General features: G+C 51.6%; 10 protein-coding genes across 10 annotated transcripts; 5 read left to right on the top strand and 5 right to left on the bottom strand.

Moving 5' to 3' along the window:
- Positions 1-257: 257 nt before the first annotated feature.
- Positions 258-1,856, top strand: HO133_007922 (uncharacterized protein; the record flags this gene model as incomplete). The annotated part of the gene is made up of 6 exons (XM_037298790.1): positions 258-317; positions 453-639; positions 686-837; positions 908-1,351; positions 1,411-1,696; positions 1,801-1,856. The coding sequence occupies 6 exons, from the start codon at positions 258-260 to the stop codon at positions 1,854-1,856; spliced, it is 1,185 nt and encodes a 394-aa protein (XP_037156126.1).
- A 522-nt stretch (positions 1,857-2,378) lies between these two features.
- Positions 2,379-4,004, bottom strand: HO133_007921 (uncharacterized protein; the record flags this gene model as incomplete). Its single annotated transcript, XM_037298789.1, has 2 exons — positions 2,379-3,542; positions 3,597-4,004. 2 exons carry the CDS (start codon positions 4,002-4,004, stop codon positions 2,379-2,381), a joined length of 1,572 nt encoding a protein of 523 aa, XP_037156125.1.
- A 53-nt stretch (positions 4,005-4,057) lies between these two features.
- Positions 4,058-4,405, top strand: HO133_007920 (uncharacterized protein; the record flags this gene model as incomplete). The annotated part of the gene is made up of 2 exons (XM_037298788.1): positions 4,058-4,091; positions 4,197-4,405. 2 exons carry the CDS (start codon positions 4,058-4,060, stop codon positions 4,403-4,405), a joined length of 243 nt encoding a protein of 80 aa, XP_037156124.1.
- A 364-nt stretch (positions 4,406-4,769) lies between these two features.
- HO133_007919 (uncharacterized protein) lies at positions 4,770-6,647 on the top strand (the record flags this gene model as incomplete). Its single annotated transcript, XM_037298787.1, has 2 exons — positions 4,770-5,271; positions 5,320-6,647. The coding sequence occupies 2 exons, from the start codon at positions 4,770-4,772 to the stop codon at positions 6,645-6,647; spliced, it is 1,830 nt and encodes a 609-aa protein (XP_037156123.1).
- A 663-nt stretch (positions 6,648-7,310) lies between these two features.
- HO133_007918 (uncharacterized protein) lies at positions 7,311-8,183 on the top strand (the record flags this gene model as incomplete). Its single annotated transcript, XM_037298786.1, has 3 exons — positions 7,311-7,597; positions 7,659-7,736; positions 7,808-8,183. The coding sequence occupies 3 exons, from the start codon at positions 7,311-7,313 to the stop codon at positions 8,181-8,183; spliced, it is 741 nt and encodes a 246-aa protein (XP_037156122.1).
- Positions 8,184-8,570: 387 nt separating this feature from the next.
- HO133_007917 (uncharacterized protein) lies at positions 8,571-10,055 on the top strand (the record flags this gene model as incomplete). Its single annotated transcript, XM_037298785.1, has 4 exons — positions 8,571-8,645; positions 8,696-8,752; positions 8,806-9,978; positions 10,029-10,055. 4 exons carry the CDS (start codon positions 8,571-8,573, stop codon positions 10,053-10,055), a joined length of 1,332 nt encoding a protein of 443 aa, XP_037156121.1.
- Positions 10,056-10,304: 249 nt separating this feature from the next.
- On the bottom strand, positions 10,305-11,330 carry HO133_007916 (uncharacterized protein; the record flags this gene model as incomplete). The annotated part of the gene is made up of 1 exon (XM_037298784.1): positions 10,305-11,330. The coding sequence occupies one exon, from the start codon at positions 11,328-11,330 to the stop codon at positions 10,305-10,307; it is 1,026 nt and encodes a 341-aa protein (XP_037156120.1).
- Positions 11,331-11,533: 203 nt separating this feature from the next.
- On the bottom strand, positions 11,534-12,366 carry HO133_007915 (uncharacterized protein; the record flags this gene model as incomplete). Its single annotated transcript, XM_037298783.1, has 4 exons — positions 11,534-11,724; positions 11,778-11,852; positions 11,993-12,292; positions 12,351-12,366. 4 exons carry the CDS (start codon positions 12,364-12,366, stop codon positions 11,534-11,536), a joined length of 582 nt encoding a protein of 193 aa, XP_037156119.1.
- Positions 12,367-14,035: 1,669 nt separating this feature from the next.
- HO133_007914 (uncharacterized protein) lies at positions 14,036-16,849 on the bottom strand (the record flags this gene model as incomplete). The annotated part of the gene is made up of 2 exons (XM_037298782.1): positions 14,036-15,316; positions 15,371-16,849. 2 exons carry the CDS (start codon positions 16,847-16,849, stop codon positions 14,036-14,038), a joined length of 2,760 nt encoding a protein of 919 aa, XP_037156118.1.
- Positions 16,850-17,333: 484 nt separating this feature from the next.
- HO133_007913 (uncharacterized protein) lies at positions 17,334-19,384 on the bottom strand (the record flags this gene model as incomplete). The annotated part of the gene is made up of 3 exons (XM_037298781.1): positions 17,334-19,007; positions 19,072-19,204; positions 19,254-19,384. 3 exons carry the CDS (start codon positions 19,382-19,384, stop codon positions 17,334-17,336), a joined length of 1,938 nt encoding a protein of 645 aa, XP_037156117.1.
- Positions 19,385-19,588: the final 204 nt, after the last annotated feature.

Below are 19,588 nucleotides of genomic sequence, written 5' to 3'. Positions count from 1 at the left end.
GATAAAGCTACTAGTCCCCACCAACCACCACATGCCGTTCCAAGCTTCCCACAACAGATGCTAACATGCCACTCCACTCACTCCTTCCCTCAATCGCAGCTTCAAGCTTACCTTACTCTACATCCTTTCGTCTGTCCTTAACGCCAATTGGTCTTTAAGAAGAAGCATTCTTACCATATAATAAATACCTGGAAGCTGATACTCGCTGAACACGCTTGCCTGCAGACAAACGATCGCTAGATCCACAGCCGCCAGGCATGCCACCGAAGAACTCCTTTACAAGCTCTTTCTCGGCATCTGATGTCAATAACGAGGTTGTCTGTCCATTGAGAAACCATGATGGGTCGAATTGTCGGAAAAGATGCCTGGGAGTAAGCTTTGCGACTCGTAAACAATGGGCGAATTTCACTCAGCTTGGACTCGACGAAAGCTGACCACCAATTGATCTATAGGAGAAGCGGTATCGGTCGATGCAAGAGCACATACGAAGGGCACACCCGGAACACTATATTGCGAAGCTACCTGCGACCGAAGAGAGCTTCCAGCTCATGATCAACACCCCGCCGTCGGAGCGCCCACAACCGCCTCCACCTCCACCTCCACCTCCACCTCCACCTCCCCAGCCATTCGGCAATTCAGGTATGCTAATAACCCCGGCAAGTAAGGTCCGATGCTGATGGTTCAGTCTATGGTCACGATAGAGATGCATACATCATGCGAAGCTCTCCCGCACCTCCTCGAACGTTGGAAGACCAATACCCAGCTGCAGCTACAGCCGCCGTTGCCCTAGCGCAGCTTCACAGCCATCAACCGCACTCAGAGTGGGGTTCGGAGGCTGTGAGTAGTCTCTTCGGAGCAGTTGAACCTCCATTGAGACCTCGAATGGCAACTGACAGTCGCCCTGCAGGACTACGCCTCCGAGAATGAAGCGAGTCAACCACCAATGCGTCCTTCGATTGAACTTCCTCCCATTCAAACCCATCTCAACCAGCAATTGATACATCCATTCCACTCGCCAAGACCCAGAGAGTTGCTTCCTTCAATGATGGCACATTCACCGCCTGGACGCTCCTCCACCCTACCTCCTTTGCAAAGGAAAGACTCCATACAAAGAAAAGAAAAAGCCAATAGGCCTCGAAAGTCTTCGATAACCCAGAACAGCCGGAAGCCCAAGCACGAAAAGACGAAATCAAAGGATTATTCGAGGAGATTAAGCATAGAGGGAAGGAAAGCATTTTCTGCAGAACCGCCAGGTGCGGCAGCAGCGGCCGCAATGGGCAAGAGGTGGGAAGATTTGATTGATGCAGCAACTTCCGCTACAGAAGCAGACTCTGATCGAGACCTGACGCCTGTAAGACCTTCCGGCAGATCAACATTGTCCCTCCTTTCCGCCCACTCACCCTACAACAGATACCGCAGTCGCCCTCCTCAGTTAAACGCGCCTCCATGCCGCCCTTCTCCAGCGTGTCTCACAACAACCAATCTTACAAAGCATCGCCGCTCCATAGGGCCCTCACGCCACCATCCTCACACTCCTTCACCGGTCCCAGGCTGTTTCCCTCAGTCGAGACATCGCTCGACTCCTCCACCTCAACTCAATCATCCGGCCGCAATTTTCACATACCTTCTGCAGGTTTGTCAAACTCCTCGGATACCACTTCACCAACGTTTTATAGCCAGCCGGTGCAGATATACTGTGCGGGTTGTAGAAGACTGAGCGTGCTGAAAGACAGCTATGCGTGCACCGAGTGTATCAGCGGATTCTGTAGCGATTGCATCTATAGGCTGAGTAGTGAGCAGCATATGGGCAGACCAAGGCCTTGTCCGAAGTGCCAGGTGCTGGGGCCACGGTATAAGGCATTTCAATTGGAGCTGCGCTGACGAGTTTTAATGAACGTTTATGATTGATTGGAATTTTGAAACAGGGGTTACCCTCTGAGGTTAGCAGCATGATCTGGAATAAGATCAAGGAGCAACTTCGGCGTTGAGCATCGGCGGATAGACTCGTTTCAACGCGGGAGCGTTCGGGTTAGGTTGAAGGACGTGGGGGTTCTTCAATTGAAGATTTCGGCGGCTGATTGGGTGGCATGAGCATGTACAGAGAGCGTCAGCGAAAAGTACATAATGTCCTTATCTTGCAGAGCAAGAGGGGGGGGCAAAACATTGCTTATTCGATTTGAGCAAATACGCTTCAAGTGCGCGCGATCTGAAACAGGGCTGTCAAGTCATCTCCGATCCGAGCCGTATGTGCATTTGTAGGCTCTAGATCGGAAATGTGAAATATGCATCAAGTCATCTGTCATCCCATCGTAAGTAGCGCTTTTGCGCTTCATCCTACCCCCACGCACCCCGTCTTTCAACTCACAGCCACGCTCCACTTACTCACCAATCCCATAGCTTTTCACTCTACTCCAGAAAAAGGCCTTGTCGTTCTTCAGCCCAAATTCCGCCCAATCGTCTGTTAGCTTGTTGTAGCTCCAATAGCCCATCCATACCAGCTTGTTATTTCTTGTAGCACCTGCGTTCCTGCCAGCGCTCCTGAGCTGAAGAGCCATTTTGTAGATGTACTTTGGATTAGCGTGGCCAGCGTCTGCGCCTTCGGTTTCAATGTGAATAGTGCCTTCTTCACCGACTTCTTCTTTGTAGCCCTCTTCGCCGGTTGTAGTGTGGTATGGATCACCGCTGAGCTTCCACCTGCCACGAAGGCAGTTGTTCATCACGGCACTTGGCAGACCGCCCGCGTGGCGAGTGTGCATGTTTTCCTTGGTGAGATAGTGCACTACGTCTGTGGGTTCGCTGGTCGTAAGTAAGGATGCGCACCCCCCATCACGGAAGAACCGTAGGTAGCGGTAGTAGGTTACGATGTGGACGGGGGTATTCCATGTGACCTGGCTGGCGGTGTTGCCGCCGGGACGGATGTAGTTTACGGTGCTGATGTAGCAGCCGTTAAAGCGGAGGCGGGGCCGCTTTTGGAACATGTAACGGCAGGATGGGTAGGTGGGCGACAAGGCAAATGGATCCGGGAGAGGAGTGGTATCTGAGAGCTCAAGTGAGTCGAGGTCTGCGTCGAGGTCGACCACGGAGATCGGGAGGGGGCCGCCGGTGATAGTGCAGGTCCAATTGTAGTGCATAGCACTGAAACCAAATTCAGGGCCTAGGCAAACACGTTTCCATATTCGATCTTCGGTTGCGACTAGATAGGCGAAGCGTTTGCAGACCAGGGAGAGGCGGGCAAAGGAGGCGACGTCGATGATCGCTGTTTGAAGGAGGACGTTGATGAGAATCTCTGAAGGAATCGTTGAGAGAGGACATGACGGTTGGGGGGACTTGTCTGTGGGTACTTCCAGCACTGGTATTGGTAGGGAGGAGAAGGAGGCTATGAGCTCGGATATGGTCGAGGCGGGGGGCCCGTCTAGGGAGTGGTGAGCAGGGTTTGGGACAGTTACAGCGGCATTTGATGGGTTGGGGTTGGTCGGTTTCGACTTAAAGGACGAGGGCGGGAAGTGCTTGTTCTTGTAGATGCGGTCGACGCCTGCATCGAGCTGGATTTGGGTCAATAACGGACATTTATCTAATTGGAATCGGTCGATGCGTACCCTGTAGGCTTTCCGGTAATGGTTCAAGCTGTCCCCCAGACTACCTTCCGACTCCCTCTCAACTGCCAGCTCATAGTGATCTAAAGCCGACCGTGGTTCTCGTTTGTTGCTTGGGTGTTTTCTTTCTCCAGCTTCCTCTAATCTTCGTTCCTCATCCTTGTCTTCTAGATCATGATGACTCTCTTCTCCAAGGTCTTCGGGGTACTCTTCTGCTTCTCTGGTCTGCCTGCGAATCAATGGAGGGGCTGCTCGTTCAGGTGGGATTGCTCCACTGCTACTCTGTGATGGGCGTGGCGGTCGTGCAGGTATATTGACTGATGCGTTTGTTGCTCCCTTTGCACGCTGCGTTACCTCTTGTTGCCATTGTTGGCGAAATATCTCAAGCTCCTCGGCCGTGTCTCCAGCCATGTTGCGGTATCGAATGAACTAGAGTCGCCGTGATTGAGTGCGGTCTCAAAACAATGCCAAGACCGGCACCTCCGGAGACGGAAAAGGGTTTCCCCTGCATACTAATCAGTTTCGCGCCGCAGTGCTCATGATGGTTCTACCCTATTTCAAAAATTGGTCTCATCGTCGCCGATACCAAAAGTGCATATCCAGGCCCCGACACCGGCTACACAGTCTACTTTGGAGAGCTCTACGGCATCCTCATGGCCTTGGACATGGCCACTATCGACAGCGGCGGCACCCCGGTTGCGATTTTTACCAACAACCAAGCGGCGATCCGCCCCGCCCACGAACCCCGCAAACAAGCTGGTGAGTATATGCAGATCCGAATCAACAAGCGGGTGGGATCCGGAAACTTCTGAGTGGAAACCTATTATATATTGTGTGGCATAAACCTCATAGGCGTGAAGGTTGGATGAATACCACTATCGCCATCACTATCACTGCATACTCGTACGGTACGGCCAGTGAATCTTAGCATGAACCGCTGATCATTCCACAACTACATCATAGAGTTTGTAGATGCTGACAATTGCAGTTTGAAGTTCCTGGATTACTGAACCATGGCTCTACGGTTTTTAGGGTCTGGACTCGCAACAGCGAAATTATCTACATTAAGTGGCCTAACTCCCCAACAATCGGGTCGTTGTTGAACAGTGTACTATCTGTTCAAGATAATGTTTGAGGTCGTCCTTGCCGTCGCTTTTTCTTTCAAGAAAAGCCACCATGGTGCCCATACACACAGCTCCAATTCGCTTTCATGAAGGGGAGAAGCAAATGCGGTCACTCCTCCGTGTCCCTGATGGAGACAATCCTACATCTCCTGGCCTCAGTCCGTATGCTAGGCGCGTACTACATATTTCCTCGTTACTAGCCATTGGTACGTTGGATGCTGAAGGACGTCCTTGGACTACGTTGCTGGGTGGCGAACCAGGTTTTGCACGGTCTTTGGGCCAATCCATCATCGTGGTGAAGACTTTAGTTGATCGGAAGTTCGATCCCGTGATTGGGATTTTGTTGGGCGACAAAAAAGATGGGGAAGTCCACGAAGAGAAAGGGGATGGACGGTTGGTCTCGGCTCTGGGAATACATCTAGCGACGAGAGGCAGGGTAAAGTTGTCAGGAAAGATGGTTACTGGTGCTCTTAGATATCATACACGGGAAGCAGACGCAGATGAAAGTGGTGCGGCGGAGGTCCAGTTAGTCTTCGCTATCCAGCAAAGCTTAGGTACGTAATGATAGGCGTGGTTTACCTTCAGGCTAAGTGAGAATACAGGCAATTGTCCCAAGTACTTGAACCAAAAACAAATAGTGCAATCTCTGCCGGAACCTTTGCTGCTGTCCGATACCCTTCCTTTGCCTGAGCCGGCTCTAAGGCTGCTCGCTAAGGCTGACATGTTCTTCCTTTCTTCATCGAATCATGAATCGAACATGGGAACAAACCATCGTGGTGGGCAACCAGGCTTTGTTCGTGTGGCGAAGAACAATGCGTTTGAGTCCGTTCTGGTGTACCCAGAATTGAGTGGTAACAGGTTGTATCAGACACTGGGGAATCTGTACACAACTCCTCAGGCTGGTTTGATCTTTCCAGACTTTGACAGCGGAGACGCTCTGTATCTTACAACTACCACTGAGATTGTGCTTGGCAAAGAGGCACCGACCGTTCTTCCCCGGTCCAACCTCGTTGTAAAATTGCACGTATTGGCAGCCCGCTTCGTTAAAAATAGCTTGTCTTTCCGAGGCGACAATCTCGAGCGATCGCCATACAATCCTCCCGTCCGTTATCTTCCCGCGGAAAAAGCCATTGCCGATGCACAGACCAACAACAGCAAGGTGGTCTATGCGAAATTCTTGGCGAGAGATCGGCTTGCTCCCACAATTGCACGCTTCCGGTTTAGCATAAGTGATCCTGAAGCGTCAGGGCGTTGGACGCCAGGCCAGTACGTGGCTCTAGCTTTTGAAAACGAATTATCAGTGGGCTACAGCCACATGCGGGACGATGATCCAAAGAGCTTGAACGATGACCTCGTACGGACCTTCACGGTCTCGTCATCACCTGGTGAGCTCCCGGAAGATGAGTTCGAAATCACAATTCGGAACGTTGGGACTGTCACAAATTTCTTGTTCCGACAGAACGTACGCAGTGGACTCGAAGTCCCACTGAAAGGGTTTGGAGGCAGCTTCACCATCCAACAAGGCCCTAAGGGCATGGTTCCATTCGTCGCTGGTGGTATCGGTATTACGCCTCTTCTTGCCCAACTACATACTTTGGACTTGGCACGCGTACAGCTATTTTGGACAATCAACGTCCATGACATTGGGTTAGTAATCGATACTATCGAGCGTTGTCCCGAGTTGGGTCCGTCCACAAGAATATTCATATCTAGACTCAGCGAACAGTCACCCCCAGAAAGTAACCTCCAAATTCAAATGCTTGAGGTTTACGGCGTTCACATCGCCACTAGACGTATGGTAGCTTCCGATGTCGAAGGACATCAAGACGGGTCATCGATATGGTATCTGTGCACAGGAGGTACACTACGTGAATCTCTATTGGCTTGGCTACCGGGGAAGACGACTGTCTATGAGGACTTTGATTATTAATGAAAACGTGCTGTTAAGTAGAGAAATGAGTGGGCGGTCTCTGGGTTTCATTTGTTGTCAACATAAAGCTTCCAAATATTTCGACCCAATCCAGGAGGAGCATACAAAGTGGGACACCCTATGAAACATTATCATTACAGAGAGCGTACTGGTCTTATCTCTGCATTTTGGGGGTTAGAGATGTCATCTCGGGTTGGCCCTCCTGCCAATGACTTTATGCTGTACGCGACACGCGATGAGACAGAGACATAGATTTTCTAATCCCATCAGACGGTCAGGTCTTTGCATAAGCGACAATCTTCAACGATGCGATGGTTGGCGAGCTAGAAATTGTTGAGCCAGTCAGCTGTGCTCGCCCAGGTACCATTTACTGCTCTGATAGCGCTAGCGATCTCTCGCGCCACAACACATGAAAAGTAAGTAGGATATCGCAGAGCCGATGAGAAGCTAGAAAATGCATGATGGTGGAGTACAGTGCGGCACTTTCGTGGAGGTTAATTCTAAGGTACGGTGGCAGTTCCGACGTCACATCCTTTGGGGCATGAAGATATGTATAAAAACGGATCGCTGTTTTTCAACCACACCAACTTCTAAATATTGACAAGCTTACCGAAGCCACACACCACAATCTCCATCAACATTCATACTCACGTCTGACATAGCATGTTGTCGACTTTACCATTGATTGCGCTATTCTTGGTGCAGTATACAACTGTCACTATAGAAGCTCCAGCCCAAACGCTCGGCGGTTCATCATCGGTGCAATCTGCTTCAGACCTTGAGGGTCAAATAGGCGATCTTGTGATTCCTCAGGAAGAGGCAAAAAACATAACCACCGCGGAGACTCGCAAAATTCGAAGCACGCTAGATTATGCTACCCTGCTCAGTGAGATCGGTGACTTTACACTTCCAAGCAACATCACTGCAGGCCACGTGGCTAAGGTAGCAAAGTAAGTGCAACTCGGGTGACTTCCGACAGCGACGAACAATACTGACAAACTCGCTCGATAGACAAGCCGTACCATCGCTCTCTGATGCAGAAGTGATCAACATTGTTCAGGCATTGCGGCCTGAGCAATTCAGCCTTCGGTGACGCATCCAATTCATCGCCGCACATCACTTTTACCAGCTATCTTCACAAATTCATGGAAACCTTCAAGATCAAGGACACAATATGCTTTAGTACAGGTTATTGCAGCTGTCTATGAAGGTCGGATCAGCCATGGTGGCTGGGGTCTCGATGATCAGGACCGGGAAACCTCGCGCTTTCTTTTCAACGAGCTTTCTAGTCCTGAGATTGGTGTCATCGACATGGCTGGCTTTCATCGGCTTGAGATTTCCAACTTGAGGCTTCGAGCGCGACGTGTTACGTGCACCCTGAAACGAAGGATGGCAATCATGCTGTCAGGCCCAACTAAGCACTTCAATGCTTCCTCTGGAGACGCTTGTGCAAAACCAGGGAGGACTCAACAAGCCGCAGAGTCGCTGAATGACGGGTTGATAGAGCTCGAATTTATAGACAACAGACTTGCATGAAAATACATAATATCTAGTACACAGAATTCCATCATCATACCTAAATCCTCTCTTGAACAGGCGCGTGTAATGTATTAATCAGGGATCCTTCGCTGGTTGGTACCTTGCAGATAGGCGCACGGGCTTGAGGCTCTTGCTCTGAGGCTTGACGTGTAAGCAGGCGCTAGCATGACGTGCATCACTTTAATTATGGCTACTAGATCTAAGCGAGAGCTTGGCAAATCTGCAGGGTCTCGTTAGGCGTGGAATTTTGATTGGTCGTCCTTTGTTCAACGGTGGAACAGACCACGAAGCTGGTCTTGCTCTCTTTCAACCACGAATTGCTTTATATCCACACAGAGCTTCAAAAATAGCTACAGCCGACGTTTAAAGTCTTGAGAAATCAACATGAGTCTCAAAGTCCCGACTCGCCAGGCCAATGGCACTTCGGCTACAACAGCTTCGACGAAGGCTGTCATCCTTGTAAGCTCGGTGCACCACCGGAGAGGACCTTGAGCTCATGCTTGCCACAGGTCGGCGGACCCTCTAGGGGAACCCGTTTCAGACCACTCTCTCTCGATGTACCCAAGGTTAGTGTTCCTACGAGAGTCTCGAAAAGTATAGCGTTGACACTGTGCTGTAGCCTCTCTTTGACGTAGCAGGACACCCCATCATCTGGCACTGCCTACGAGCTGTAGCCAAAGTACCGGGCATTCGAGAGGTCATTCTAGTCGGCTACTATGACGAGAGTGTGTTTCGAGAGTTCATCAAAGACTCTGCAAGAGAGCTGCCCCAAATACGCATACAATATTTACGAGAATACCAAGCTCTAGGCACAGCTGGCGGCTTATACCATTTTCGTGATGCCATTCTCAAAGGTGGTCCAGATCGCTTCTTCGTCCTCAATGCCGACGTCTGCTGCTCTTTTCCACTCGAGCAGATGCTCAAGCTCTTCGAAGAGAAAAAGGCAGAGGCCGTAATCCTTGGAACAAGGGTTAGCAATGATGCTGCGACAAACTTTGGGTGCATTGTTTCGGATGCACAAACGAAACAAGTCCTCCATTACGTCGAGAAGCCAGAGTCACACATCTCGAATTTGATCAATTGCGGTGTCTACCTCTTCTCGACGGAAACCATATTCCCCTCCATCAGATCTGCAATCAAGCGTCGTGCAGACCGACCCCGCCTCGTTTCCTATCCATCATCTGAGAACCTGGATTCTTCGTTCTTCGCCGAGAAGCTGGAGGACGGAGAGAAGAACGAGGTGCTCCGCCTAGAACAAGATATCCTGTCCGACCTAGCGGACAGCAACCAATTCTTCGTCCTTGAAACCAAGGACTTCTGGCGTCAGATCAAGACTGCCGGCTCAGCAGTACCAGCTAATGCTCTATACCTCCAGAAAGCTTTCCAGTCTCAGTCGGAAGAGCTCGCTGCTCCGTCAGCTAATATCCTACCACCAGTGTTCGTCCACCCTACAGCAGATGTCGACCCCACCGCCAAGCTTGGCCCAAATGTCTCCATCGGTCCCCGTGCAGTCATCGGCGCTGGTGTTCGAGTCAAAGAGTCTATTGTTCTAGAAGACGCGGAGATCAAGCACGACGCTTGCGTGCTATACTCGATCATCGGGTGGAATAGCCGTGTAGGAGCCTGGGCTAGAGTTGAGGGCACGCCGACACCGGTTGGTAGTCATACAACAAGCATTGTCAAGAACGGTGTCAAAGTGCAGAGCATCACTATTCTGGGAAAAGATTGTGGGGTTGGTGATGAAGTGAGGGTGCAAAATTGCGTCTGCTTGCCTAATAAAGAGTTAAAGCGAGTATGTGACTCCTCTTATTCGTTGCAAATCTGAAGCTTATAACCATGCAGGACGTTACGAACGAAGTCATTATGTAGGAAAATCTTCAGTACTGCCCGTCACGACGCAGGACAACGACTGTTTAATAGACATATCACGATTTAGTAGCTGCTGGTTGCTACTAAGCACCTTTCCAAGACGGAAAACGCTCAGAAAAGAGTCCCGAATTCCAAAGTTAGACGAGATTACTGCATAGATGATCACTGCTCTAGCATGTTCTAAACCTCACGCTTTACGTTCAGATGCATCACATCGCCCCATCCCAATCTCGCCCTCTTGCACTATCATCAAAAGTTCCCCTTCACCTTCCCCTCTAAATACTTCCCATAGATCACCTCTTCCTCCCCTTCTTTCCCAGGCACCTCAGCATCCCAATCAGGCTCAAAGAAGAATGGCACACTGACCCGATATCCCCCTCCTCTATGCAAAACTCTGTGTCTCGTCGCCTTCCACTTTCCTCCGCTCCACCGAGACATCATATCTCCAATGTTCACAACAAGGGCTCCATCCATTGGATCAACGTCCACCCATCTACCCTCTTCCCCTTCACTCTCGACCCAAGCTTGTAACGCGCCGGCTGTCTCGTCGGCGAGTAGAAGCGTCACGCAGCCGTAGTCCGAATGGGCGCCACAGGACACACCACCCTCGTCTTTGCCCGCCGTGCCATCTTCAGGCAAAGGCGGATAACCAATCGCCCTCATGACCCAGGCACTCCTCCTCGTATTCCCCACAAACACCTCTTCCATGCCGTCGCCGAGCGCTAGACCCATCGCTTCCACCACCGCCGTACCCAGTTCCGACATCTTCTCCACATACTCCTCGTACACCTCCCTGAACCCTTCCGGGTAAGCCGGCCAAGCGTTCACCCCCTTGAGGAGCTCGTACGGCCCTTCCCTATCACCACCGTCGCGGCCATCCTCCCTCCCGCCGCCGGCGCACTCGAACGGTTCCCCTTCCCTCACAGGCCTGTACCAATCGATAGCCTCGTGCCAATCCCGCTTCCCCTCCGTCACGTTGTCCCCCACGACCTGGTATCCCCTCGCCCCGTCCCCCTTCCCGACCCCGACGCCGAGCCGTCTGATCCGCTCCTTCTCCGCGGCGGGGGCGTGGAGGAAGAAGGCGCGGGCGAGGGCGAGGACGCGGGAGGTGAGGGCGCGGCTGAGGTTGTGGTTCGTGAGGTAGAAGAAGCCTGGGTTGGTGCAGGCGGCGGAGAGGGAGGCGGAGGTGGAGTGGAGGCGGGATGGGGTGGAGGGGTGGAGGAAGGGGGATATGTCGATTGTGGGGAATGGGGATGCGGGTGGGGAGGGGGGCATGGTGGGGGGAGGTGGAGCGGGGTAGACGGGCGAATAGGCGTGCTGGCTTGGGGAGTGGACCGATGTTTGTACGTTTTCTTTTGTTGATTGGGTGAGATGGGTAGATGGTTGTGTGGACGATTCTGAAATGTTCGTTCGGATATCTAAACTGTGCCTCGTCGCTGGACAATGCTCGCTCAAAGACTACATCAAATTTTCGCCAATCATGCATACATGTCGTCCCACTCCCCATCTTCTTCCTCGTCCTTGGGTGGTGGAGGAGGCTCTTTCTCCTTTACCAGATCTTTCCTGTCCAGGGGACATGTAGCGTGCAACTTCAACCAGGGTGCTATGCATTCCAGATCGAACATGTGGTTTCTGTTGCATGGGAGACGCACGACGAGAGGATACTCATCTGCAACCCGGTGTTAGCGAAGAAAGCAGTAAATGGTGTGGCTGTAGATATACCATCTAAGAAAGGATTGCCGCAAATTGGGCAGTCCATTGACGGCTTCAGAAGCTTGTTCGGCACTCGCTCGAGCTCTGCAGGCGTAGCCAGGGTCAGCCATGGGACCGTAGAACGGTACCTTGAAACATGAGAAAGTCCCGGAATGCTTTTCCTTCAAATCCAAGCAGTAGCGGCGCAATAGCCCAGTCTTCCCCGGGGTAGACTTCTCACTCACCATCCAAAAACCCTTGACTAACCCCCTTCACTTCCTTCGGCGGCGCCTGCGAGTTCGCAACCAAAAGCTCTATCATGCCATCCAAAGGCCCTTCCCCACTCCGATCCGGTCTCATTCTCTCGAATGCCTCGGCCAGCGTTCTGAAGGCGGCAGAGACATCACCGGGTACTGGCAATGCGTTGCCGTTTGATACGTCAGTGGTATCGACGTGTTGGAGAGTGGAGAAGAAGGTGGAAAGGTCAGGACGGCGAGGAGGATGAGCAGGCTCCGTAGTGGAGGGTTTGGGGACGTTGTGCTCGACTGGTGCGAGCGAGGTTAGTGGGGGTTTGTGACGAGGAGGGCGAAAGGAGTGGAGTACCTTCGTAAGACGCCATTTCGATGATAAGAGATCTTCACTTGGATTTTGAGGCGGTACAAATAGTGGTGGCAGTGTCAGGCGATTGAAGAGAGTGTAGGAGCGTGTGTGTCTAGCTTGTTGATTTGTCGCAAGTGCCCTGTGCAGGCATCATGGAACTGCGCGTTCACACATTAGATCGATCTGATAAGATAAAGATCAACGCTACTCTCCCGCTACCTGAGCGCCGTTTGTTTTTAAAATGCGCCGCGTGACCCCGCCAACAACGCCGACGATTCCGACAACTGTGGTTAAAGGCAGTGAGAGAGAGTCTAACAAAAAGCCTCACTTTGCTGATCGTATACATTACGAGTAAATATAGCAGCATCAGCAGCCCCGAATTTCGAGCTTGAAGAGCTGCTCTTTCCCAATCAGTACAACAATCGAGAGGGAATCCACCACAGCTTTTGTTGATTTATCGACTTGTCGATCATTTTGATCGGCATGGCATGGTGCATAGGTTGAAAATCCCGCATCAATGCCACAAGACCTCGATTGAGGCAGTGAACTCTAGCATCAGGAAAAGATGCCGACGTTAACAGCAACTCTTCTCTTCGGTGTAAGTAGATCCATCCGATATTCCTGACAGCCTGTTTTTGCAAAGCCACCGTTTTTGGTACCTTTGAACCTCTTCCAAAGGCTATATATTCATCCCCCTTTCCTATCTCGATGTCAAACTTGTTCCATAGTATGCATAGTCTTTGAGCCTTACAAGCCTCCCTGATCTCCTCTATTCGAAAGAACCAAGCCAAGCGCCACCCTTCCCCACGCCCTAATACCAGACGACCGCTCCAACAACCCATTTCCGGCCGCAAATCAACATCAAGTAGCATGTCTTCCGGCTGGATAGGTCCTGGCGCTCGCACCGCGCCTCAGAACCAGGAGGATAACGCCAATTACGAAGCTATCAAGGCCCAGGTAGAAAAAGACGAGCAGGAGAAGAGGGAGGCGGAAAACGCTAAACGTGCGAGTGAGGGTCTGCCGCCTTGTAAGTATCTTGTTTGAGTCCATGTCAGAGTATCTAGGAAGCTGATAGGCGGTGATATGCAGTGAGAGACAGCGTTTGGAAAAAGGTCAAAAAGGGCATCCAAAAAGCCTTCATGGTTCGTACATTGCGGAGCTGATTCTTCCTCGTCGGTAATAAGATCGAGTCACGAGACATGTCTCGGGAGCAAAAGGACCTTTCTACTCCCGAGACCTGTCTTGCAGCTCCTTTTTCTGCCTCGAATGGACTTTGCTGACTCCGGAATCTGCGTAGATGTAGTGAGTGAAATATGTATTCTGACTTGAGAAGACGCGAGATTGATACCCACTAAAGAGGTACTGACATCGAAATTGGGAGTGATTGTCGGATGCCCAGACTCAGGACTTCTGAGATGAGGGGATACTCAGCCAGTACTATTACTAAAGGTTTGGGAGACTCATGTTGTTCACCGCATTTCTGCTATATATCTGCATAATCTATTCCACTCGCTATCTCGATTTTTGCTATCGTTAACAGAATGCATGCCCCCCTTATCGTAAAACCTGCTATGGTTAACAGCATGCATGCCCCCCATCGTACAAGACCGAAGCTTATTACAATATGCATTTACCTTAGGCTGTAAGCATCTCGCCTCAAGAGAAAAGTCACTGCTCGCTTGCTGTCGTCACATCCTTCTCAGCTCCAAAGAATTTCTGTGCACCGTCGTCTTCCCCTTCTGACCCTTCGGTGCTGGCTTCTGAATGTGCGACACGCCTTTCTTGATGATGTTGGCGGGCTTGGGTCCCTTTGCCTCAGCATTTGTATCCCGGTGGTTTTCAGCCGTCTTGTTGCTGTCCAACTTATTCCAATAGGTAATTTCGATGTCACTATCATCGTCATCGGTCTGTTCAGAGTGCTTGTCCTTGCTGTTTCTCTTCCTCGCGTCAATAAAATCGACATCGCCTGACGCCTTGTGCTCCTTGTTAGTTTTACGGTGACCTTTTTTCTCGTCTCTCGGATGCTTTTCGCTTTTGCCTTCGGCGTGCAGCTCGGAGGTTGGCCCAGCTGCCCTAGCACGAGCCTTTTCGGCATCCCTAACCATTCCAACTGTCCAAGCGTTATTCTCCGGAGCCCGTGTCTCACTACGACGAGACTCTTCGTACTCGAAAATCTCGACATCAGGGCTACCCATCACAACATCGACATCATTCAGTCCTCCGGACACGGACGTCGGAGCGCTCAGCGCCTGAGTGCTAGCCTCCGCGGCCTCTTCTGAGCTACGCCCAGTAGCTGTGATGCCCTGAACACTAATAGTTGAACGCGGATGTAGTGCTGAGACAGGAGAGTGGGTGTGATTAAGTCGGGTAGCCGGCACATCAACGGCAGTACTACTCGAGCTTGAGGACATGGCAGCACGACCAGAGTTCCATTGATTGAGATACGTAGCGGCATGCTCTGACATAGGGAGCCTAGGGCCTGGGTGCGACTGGGCACCGCGAAAGCTAGACTTGTGAAACTGGGCAGCGGAGGAGTCAGCGAGCATGCGTCCTGGATCAGACTGCAACGCAGGATGAGGGTAGCTTGGATGACCTCGTATGCTGACTGGTCGGTCAGAAAAAGTGTTTTGAGTACCTGCTGGTGAGTGCAAACCAGCAAGACGAGCCCGATGCTTGTCGAGTCGAGCTTTTGCTGAATCAGCGTCCGTAATTCTCCGACTCGGTTTCCATGCAGGACCACGTGAGCTATTAGAGTGTGTTCCAGCTGCTCCAGACCCACCGGCAAAAGTCTTCGAAGACGAGTGGGGCTTAGAACGGGCAGAGCTTGCTTTTTCAAGCTGACCAGCTGCACTGACCAACCGTGAGACACCATCCTCATCTTGTTCCGAACGGAGACGAACTCCCGGAGTCTGATCTACTCCGGCGTAGAACAGAAGGGTGTCGGCTGCTTCGAGGATTTCTGGAGAGTGCTGAGGCTGATGTTAGTGTTTCTTATTCGAATTGATGGGGACTGGCGGACATACCTCTCGAACCTGGACACCCCCCGAAGGTCCATTGGCATGATCTTGAGTGGCTATCCGATGCTGGGCCTGACGAGAAGTCAAGAGGGCCGCATGCTGCTGTGAGAGGAAGGCCTGAGCTGGAAAGCGAGGTGTATTAGTAGCACCTCGGTATGAGACCCAGGTTTGGGCTGGGCCAGGCGTTGGATGATTTGCCTGCTGGCGTGAGAGATAGGCCTGCTGTCGATCGCGAGCCGCTATCATCTGTTCCACATAGGTTGCACCAGATGACGACAGCTGGTTTGAGATGAACGCTTGCTGGTTGTGAGCCGCTACTTGGTCCCTATCTGCTGCCGGCCGCGTATTCTGGTGTGAGCTCAAGGCCTGTCCATTGCGAGCCTCCATCTGCTTTGCATTCGCGTAAGCCTGAGCCTGCTGGGTCAAGCGGAGGATCTGTTGACTGCGCACCGCCACCCGGTCCACGTTTGCTGCAGTGTGAGCATGCTGCGGAGAGATGGAGGCTTGCGCCGTACGAGGAGCCGGATGGACCGCCTGCTCGTGTGAGATGGGGGCTTTGTCTGGCCGAGGAGCTTGACGATTCGTTAGTCGGCTGTTGGCGAAAGCAAGTTGGTTGCGAGCCGCCTGCTTATCCACATCTGCCCCAGGCCGGGGGCGGTAGATGGCGGGTCTGATCTGATCAGGAGCCAACTCAGCGGCCTGCTGGTGTGCCATTAAGGGTGGAGCGGGACGAGGAGCTTGAAGGCTTGTCTCCTGGTCGCCAACAAAGGCATATCGACTAGACATTGTTTGTCTGCCTAGGCTGTCATAAACTCGCACGATCCTCTGGTGCTCTGAGTCACCTTCCCCTCTATAGATGTGAGGATCTCTCTGCGTCGCCCGGGTTACGCTCTCGGATGCAGTTGTGTTGGCAGCTGGTACAACAGGCGTCAACACTGGCAATTCTCCGGATGCTACGACAGGCCACAATCTGGGCAAGTCATCTTCATGGTCTTCGTGATGGTCATCATTCATGATGACGGTTATTTCCTTCCCATCTTGCCTGCTTGCATCATTCACCTCTGCGTTCTCCGTTGTGCGAGCAGGCTCCAACATCGTGACATCATCATCTTCGTCGTCGCTGATGACCTGAACTCTCCTTCTAGCATACGTCCTACCCCCCTTCTTATATCCCCGCTCGCTTTCAGCATCATCGTCCTCGACGAGATGGTTAGCGTCCAATCCAGGCACATCGTGCAATCCACCACCGAAGACATGGGTCCCGTCCCCGGACTTGCGCCAACACAACGAACACACGTGCTGGCCGCATTCCGTGCAGCGGTACAGGGTCAGCTTGTTGTGCCTGTCACACGAGTCGCATTTGGCGGTGTGGACCCGGACTTCTACAAAGGTGGTGTGGAGCCGAGACACGCTTGGTGCGCTCCTTGTTGGATCGGAGACCGGTGTTGGAGGGTTGGGTCTGGCTGTGTGGATTGTTCTTGCCATGATGTGGCGGTGAGGTTGTACCACCTTTGAAGAATTGAGGGGATTGATGGCCGAATCAAAGCTCAAGAGATAGAAACTTTGGATTTTATGCTGATGGGTGGAAGTGTGGTTGCAAGTGTTGATTTGTGATGTGTTAAAGAAGTATTTGTAGTCAAAGGGGGTGGAGAAGAGGTCTTAAGTAACGGAGATGGGCGGAGGGGAAGTGAAATCTCGAGAGTAAGAAATTCAACACTTCACTGCAACTCTCACCAGTGTGAATGAAAACTTCTGCGGGCAATCTGCTAAGATGAACATTTCACACAAACTGAAAACGAAGCTGTGAATGTGCTCTGTATGATTCCTATCCTCTTTGTGTTGGCTATTCACTCGAGTGTGGTATCTCAGGTATGAAACTTTTGAGGTCGTACAACCCACGTAACCCTGATTGGCTGACGACCCCTCACACCGGCTCATATGGTCTCACTCTTCGGGTTAGATTCCCATTTCAATCGTCCGTGTCTATTTGTGCACTGTACAATGGGTGAGACGAGATCACAAAATCCCCCGAATCTGCAGATTTTGACTTACAAATCCCCCCATCGAGACCGGTCACTACGGCTTCTCCCTCGGCTACAGCCCCTTTGTCCTTGCCCTGGCTCCGGTCATCCTTCATAAAAGGGAAGGCAAGTACCTCTTTGATGTTGTAATGGTTAGTCAAGAACATGACCAGGCGGTCAATTCCCATACCCCAGCCTCCAGTCGGTGGCAACCCATATTCCAAAGCCGTTATGAAGCTCTCGTCAATGGCCGGCACTTCATCATCGCCCTGGGCTTTCATTTTGGCTTGTTCCTCAAAAGCTTCTCGTTGCGCGAAGGGATTATTTTGTTCGCTGTAAGCGTTTACGATCTCTTTCTTGCAGACAAAGGCTTCGAACCGCTCACAGAGACCCGGATGCTTGCGGTGTACTTTGGCAAGAGGAGACATGATCTGAGGGTGATTGGTGATAAATGTGGGATTAACGATCTTCTCTTCGATGAATTCGCCAACAAGTTTGTCCAGCATCCGGGCGTTTGTTTGCGGTGGCGAGCATTCGATATTCATTTTCTTGAGAACACGCTTGAGGAAATCGGTAGAAGCCTCCGTATGTAGCTCCGTGCTAGGCGGAAATTTCTCTCCGCACGCTTCCTCGAGAGCTGGTATCATCTCGACACGCTTCCAAGGCTTTGCCCAATTGATGTGGTACTGCTCCCCTGTCTGGGGGTCAAACTTAGTCTCGTAGCTGCCGGTGACGTGCTTCACCAAACCAGATACCAGATCTTCGGTAATTTCCATGACATCAAACACATCTGCGTATGCCATATAGAACTCGCAGGTCGTGAACTCCGGGTTGTGGGTCAAATCAATGCCTTCATTTCTGAATTGCTTGCCTATTTCGTAGACTCGATCGAACCCACCAACAATCATTTTCTTGAGATCTAGTTCTGGTGCGATCCGCAAGTAGAGGGTCATGTTCAGCTCGTTGTGGTGCGTCATAAAAGGTTTGGCGGTCGCTCCCCCTGCTATAGCGGTCAATACAGGGGTCTCCACCTCAATGAAATCCATCCCGTCGAAGAATTTTTGGATGTAGCGGATAATCTCATGACGCTTGCGGAAGACATCCACCGAAGCCTCGTTCATGATCCAGTCCAGGTGTCTCTGTCGGTATCTTTGCTCTTGATCCTTGAAACCATAGTGATCTGATGGGAGTTGGTGTAGACTTGGTGTAAGCATTTTGACTTCTCTTGCGAATAGGGAGAGTTCGCCCTCGGGTCGATTCCTTGGAGCTGTCCGTCCCGGGTAGCCTGTAACCCATATAATGTCATTACGCCGTATATGTTCATGTTGTTGTTCGAAAGTCAACGGGCCCGCTGCCTCTTGAGCTTGACACATTATCTGGAGCTTGCCGCCCTTGTGCCTCAGATCATAAAATATGAGCTTGGGTCCTGCCTCTCGCTTGGTGAAAACCCTGCCTGCGAGACTGACTTCCACGTCTTTGAGGTGCTCGCCTGTCTTGATATGCTGGTATTTCGGTATGAATCCACCCACGGTTTCATTATGCGGGGGGTTGGCCCCATGAATGTCGAAATGAGGGGCGCGGTGGAGTTCGCGGGCGGTGCGCGATCGGATCTCTGTATATTGCTACGGGGCAAGGACCAAGATTCAGCGTCCTTCGTCGCTCTTGGATGGACCGCAAGAAACCTACATTTGGCGTCAATTCAGCTTCCTGAGCGACAGCAGACACCTTTTTCTCGGCCTGGGGTGGGGCGGTTGCCGCTTTGGCCGCCTTCTTCTCCTCACGCTCCTTCTCTTTCTGACGTCTCTTCTGCTCACTCTTGCTGTGACAGGGTCAGAAGGAGCAGTGATTGGAGTGGGATGAAAGCGAACCTGATCTTCTCCCCTGAGGGATCTTCTGTGGGGTCCATGGCTTCTTGCCCGTCCTTTGTACGTATTGGAAGCTTCACCGGCCGGTCGTTCTCCTCCTGAGAAGGGTTGCCATCTGGCGTTGACTGTGACATGAATGGTAATTCACACGGAGGAATTTCATCAAGGTCGCATTCACGGTTGTTGCGGAGGGAAGAAGGCAAGGACGGGCATTTGAATTGAGTCCCGAAAAATAGATGGCTACGCGAGATTATGAAGTCACGTGCAATGATTCATTCTCAGCGAACGTGGTGCGAGTCACAAATTGCTTCAAGCAATAGCATGCCACGGACTACAGC

Source organism: Letharia lupina, assembly GCF_014066315.1.
Source record: "Letharia lupina isolate WasteWater1 chromosome Unknown contig_4, whole genome shotgun sequence".
Lineage (NCBI taxonomy): Eukaryota > Fungi > Ascomycota > Lecanoromycetes > Lecanorales > Parmeliaceae > Letharia > Letharia lupina.
The sequence above is the reverse complement of the archived record's forward strand: the minus strand, read 5'-3'. Positions and strand labels throughout refer to the sequence as shown.